General features: G+C 37.7%; 1 protein-coding gene across 1 annotated transcript; it reads left to right on the forward strand.

Moving 5' to 3' along the window:
- Window positions 1-3,616: 3,616 nt before the first annotated feature.
- Window positions 3,617-4,734, forward strand: MELLADRAFT_58262 (uncharacterized protein; the record flags this gene model as incomplete). Its single annotated transcript, XM_007419510.1, is given in 5 exon segments — window positions 3,617-3,724; window positions 3,746-3,749; window positions 3,795-4,322; window positions 4,407-4,696; window positions 4,711-4,734. The coding sequence occupies 3 exon segments, from the start codon at window positions 3,637-3,639 to the stop codon at window positions 4,309-4,311; spliced, it is 609 nt and encodes a 202-aa protein (XP_007419572.1).
- Window positions 4,735-5,143: the final 409 nt, after the last annotated feature.

The following is a 5,143-nucleotide window of genomic DNA, read 5'->3' on the forward strand; positions in this document are numbered from 1 at the left end:
CACTGCAACATTATTCATCTTCCCCCAGTGGGCAGGAAAAAATGAATGGGAGTATGATTTGTCATAAAATGATCCATCGCTCCACACCTGAGCCATAACACTCATGCACACTATGGTTGCTACTGTCAAAGGCTTGTGAATTTCAGACGGATACCGCAAATGCACAAATCCAATGTTCTCACTCAAAACTTAACAGTTCAACATGTGAGAGCAGATTTGAGATCCTCAGTCTTATGTCTGTGTATGTATAGCTTTTCTGAAATATTGACCTACAGTTATCCTGTCAGCCCCGAGCCCTATTACTAGTACCAAAGGGCTGCCTAAATAACTATAAAATAATAAAAATAATAATGACAACTCATGGCTCAGTTTCAAGAGCCAAGTACATACGTAATTACATATAGTTACATATGAAATTACATATGTACATACATGTAGATGTAACCAAAAGGTTACATTATGTAAAATGCATTTCACAAGTGCGCATCACAGGAGTAACACAAGAGTTACACCTGTGCGTAATCAGATAATAATTAAATAATTAAAATTTATGATTACATACGTCAAATGAGTATGTAATCAAACCACAAGTTGTACATAAAGGATTCTCAGGGTTTTGAGTATATAAAGAGCTCTCTGACCCGCCAGGAAAATCCATGATCATCATTACATACCATCAAATTATCAGTAAACATCTTCAATCAGATAAATACGAGTCCTTGTCCTCTTTTATTAGACATTGTATATTTCTCTAATTGATCATTGCTTTTGTTATTTGTAGAAGTTCTTTTGAAGACTTCTTTATTTTCGTCAGGAGGTGATCCTAGAAGTATTGCTCAAGTTGTTAAAGGGATTCAACAACTTGAGAAACTTTAAACTCACGGGAGTTCCTCTGTGTTCAGAGTCTAAAGTACTTCAAAATATCACTAGGTGATATTTCCCTTGCTTAACAACTCTAGAGTAGAGTGTAGTTATCTTGGGCACGACACTGGGTGCCAGTTGTCTAATTTTATCCGGCTAGAAGACTCTTGTCTTGCCTTAATCCCTGGAATTGTATCCAAAATCCTCTGTTGAGAGGTCATCTAACTGAAGTCAGTGCGGATTTGATCCCACTGCTTCTCTTACAAACTTATTTAAAAGTTTAAATAAGTTTCTCACGCTCATAATAAACTCAGTTTATTATTCTTATCCTTTTCTTTAGTGACTTACTAGCCTGAAAGACGCTAGTAGCTCACAATTTGGGGGCCTCATCGTGTTTTTGAACCCTTTATATTTTTTTTTGAGTTGTTATCTCATCTTTTTATTTTATAAAAACATTAAAAACAAAAACATATCAGTTTTATTCTATATCTACATTTTTTTTTTTTTTTGACCTGTTTTACTTGGAAACTGAGTGAGCTCAGCATTTTTCAAAATCAGGAGAATAGGTTGGAGGAAAGAAATAAATCATTTCCCCCCTCCAATTTTCGCACTTTTTTTTAATTTTTTTTAATTTTCCAATTGTTTGGATCATTAGTTGATCCAGTACACTTGAATTACATATTCAAAAGTGTTGTGTTGCATAAACAAACACCTGTAAGCCACCTTTTTGATATTGTAATTGGCCTGCACGCGCCAATTACAATTACATATACAGTCAGGTGACTTGTATACACATACACAAGTAATTCCAACAAGCCCCGCGCGTGGTCCGAGAAGCCACAGCGGTACAGTCCTCAACTGATTTTCGAATTTGGAAATTCGAAAATCCGCAACCCTCAACCCACCACACACCTCCACTCGATCGACGATCATCGGCGTTTATTCGACATCGCCGTCGAATTTGTTCGAACTTGTCGTCGGTGTTGATTGTTTTACGAGGTGTTGGCTTCCCGCTACGACCTCCAAAAGCATTCGTCCCGCTTCAAAAGCCGCCACGACCGGTCAATCACCACCCGATCGCGCCGATCATTACTGTTTACCCGATTTGAAATCGAAACCCTTCTTCTTCGAATCTATCAGACTAATCTGCAGAAGAATTGCTTTCTTTTAATAAAAAGTAAGCCATTTATTTGATCTTTCTATATAAATTTGAAGTACAGATTCAATAATAAACTTACTGTTTGTTTATTGTTTCTTTGTTTAGGTTCTATCGTCAATCAAACAAAACTTATATTCATTTATACCCGCGATTGTGTCTTTTTTTTTATTTCCTCTCGTATCGATTGAAAAAGCACACAGGATCGCTTAATTTTTGTTCTTCATCGATTTAACCGATCCGTTCAAAAATCAAGCCTTCGATTGTTCCTTTATTTTATTTTATCAAGTCCTCTATTCTTTTCACTTGTCCTTTCAGGAAGTGAGTAGTAAAGTTCTTTTCAGATCATTTGGAAAGAAGGTTATTAACATATTTGTTTGTTTGTTTGTTTTCTTTTCTTATTTAGTTTCTTGATCGATCGAACAGTTTTAAAGAAAAATCGATTGATATCTGGGTTTACTTATTGCTTTACAAAGTAAGTACCAGAGTTCTAGTTATAAACTCATCTAGAAACTAAGTTGACCGATAAAAATTGTCATTTGATTATTTCGTTTTATTCAAATCAGACAAACCTTTTAGTTTTTTTTTTAAAAAACGATCGAAGCGACGATTGGGCTTCAGATCGATCATTTTTTTTGGCTTATTGATTCAGTTTGGGTGCAACTTACTCATTTTTCCTTTCGGAAAAGGTTAATAGGATTAATACTCCCTTTTAACTTCTTTATAATCTACTTTTTATCTTCTTTTGTAAGAGTAGGCTCTTAGAATTCTTTCTGAAACTCTAAGACCAGAATAACATACTTACCAAGTATATTTTGTTTGATTGCTTTAGAATCAACTTGCTTCTTTTACAGAAGAGATTTTTTTTTGATCGAAGACCGACCGAACAAGACTTTACAAGTGAGTCCATCACTGTTATTTTGTTGATTACCAGTGATAACTAATCATTGGTTTCGGATTTTAACTTCTGCGTTTTTGATCAACTAAATCATCTAGAAATCCAATCGATCTTCGTTTCGCTTAAATAATTTTTCTACTATTACTTGTCTAAGAATCAGGCAGCTTTTAAAGTGAGTATTGTAGAGTACTCACTATTATCTGAGCCGTTTAGATTATCTGAAACTATCAGGCACTAACGAGAGTTCTCTTGTTGTGTCTTTCTTTCATTCTTTTTATCTTCTCTTTTTATCTTCTTGTTTAGTGGAAGCTAAAGGGATAGAATTAGAATTACCAGAGATCGAAGAGAACGATATCAACGGTACCGGTGCTAAATTCAAATCAGTGTCTCAGCGCATTTCAGATCGCAGCGATACGGAATCACAGCGATCAGCGTCACCTACACCATACGCCGAGTCGATTTTTCCTGGAACTACTCCAGGAAGATCACCCGAGCGCTTCCAGAGTGAGCACCCCGCTAACCTCCAACGTCGTACTGTCGCCACCGAACCGAAGTTTGTGTACACGACCGCACGTTTTTCGGAAGCTCCTAGTAAGTAGGACATTTTTATTTTTTTTCTTTTCTCTTGTCAGAATTATGTCTGACAAAAGAACCTCATCTGTCCGTAGCCGGAACGAACCAAGTCGCTACGGGAACCTCGTCAAGAACTCAGGACGAGCCGATGGCCGAAGGATCGAACCAAAGGCAGGTCCCTCAGGACAAAGGGAAGGGTCCCGAAGTAGTAGCAAGAGCTCCACAGGAGCCCCGCAGCATGGTAAGCCGATAACAACTCCTCCACCTATTTTACCTGGCAGCTTACCTTTGTCCTCTGAAACTTTAGACGCTGGAGGAACTGTCCAGGGAAGCGAAGTACCAGGAGGTCTGGCAGAAGCTCAAGCTGGCCTATCTCGAATGGGAAGTAGGCCGAGCGATGGACAACTCGGATCCGACCAAGCTCAAGCTATGCAAGGAGGCAGTTTTCCGGTCCAGGAAGAACTGGCAAGTTCTGACCAAGGAGTATGGTCTGGACGACAAGAAGATCATGGATTGGCTTCGACCCTCCTTCAAGAACGGGACAGTGAACTGGAACCCGAACGACCTCTCCATCAAAGGCTTCTTTCTGAGAAGCGAGGAGGATCAAGCTCCAGTGGGTACCTCTCAGCCTCAAGCGACCACGGAGGACCGACCCCGAAAGCGCTCCAAGCATTTCCACAACGACAATCGTCACCAATCGGATCGCAGCGACGCAAAAGCTTATGTGAGAGCTCAGGTAATGATGGGTCAAACCCTCCTCCAAGAGGAGGGTTCCAACAGCTCCAATCGACGCCGAGGCAAGTACAATCGTCGAAACAAGTGAAAAAAGAACAAGTAAGTCTTTTGAATACTCAAGAAAGATCAATCATCCACAAGTTCTCAGAACTAACGAAAAATGATTTTGCTTTGCCTATGTTAGATGAAATGGCTAAGAACTTCAAACAAGTTCATCTCCGATTCAATGACTTGGATAGGGTAGATAGAATTTTTGAAGATCATTTTTTGACTGGTAACTCTAATATGGAGCAGATTTTCAATAAAGTTGATGTAGTTTCTCAATTAAGTAGAAAGTATATTGAAAATATTTATGAGGTAGTCAACAAATTAGATCAAAAGATTTTTAGTGAGGGCTCTCCCTTTATCTCAGCTTTGGACTCTTTCAAAAAATTTTTAAATGAAAATAAAAAATTATCAGTTTCCACTTCTTTCACTAAAATTTCGCCAAATGAGAAATTTTCTTCTGCTGAGCCAAACCTTGAGAGTACAGAGCCAAAGAGTGAGAATCATAAAGTCTTCATGACTATTTTAAAACACATGCATGATCAACTTTTTGAATCAATGAAAAATGTTTTAAGTGAGAAATTCGAAACTTTTGAAAAAGAATTGACAACCTTGAGTAATATTCTTGAAGAAAACCAGAAATTAGCTTTTGATGAAAAAGAACAACTTGAAAACATACAAAGAGTTCAATCCAATAATATTGAGAATATTATAATCAAGCAAACTGAGCAAGAGAAGTATTTAGATTCAAGGTTTAACAGACTTGAAAAAATGATTATTGACATGAATAACAATAACAATAAAGACAAAACTTCTCTTGTGGAAGAGTTCCATCAACTTCGAGAGTCCACTCGGGCAGGTCCTAAAGTTGAATC

This window comes from Melampsora larici-populina (assembly GCF_000204055.1).
Source record: "Melampsora larici-populina 98AG31 unplaced genomic scaffold MELLAscaffold_224, whole genome shotgun sequence".
Taxonomy (NCBI): domain Eukaryota; kingdom Fungi; phylum Basidiomycota; class Pucciniomycetes; order Pucciniales; family Melampsoraceae; genus Melampsora; species Melampsora laricis-populina.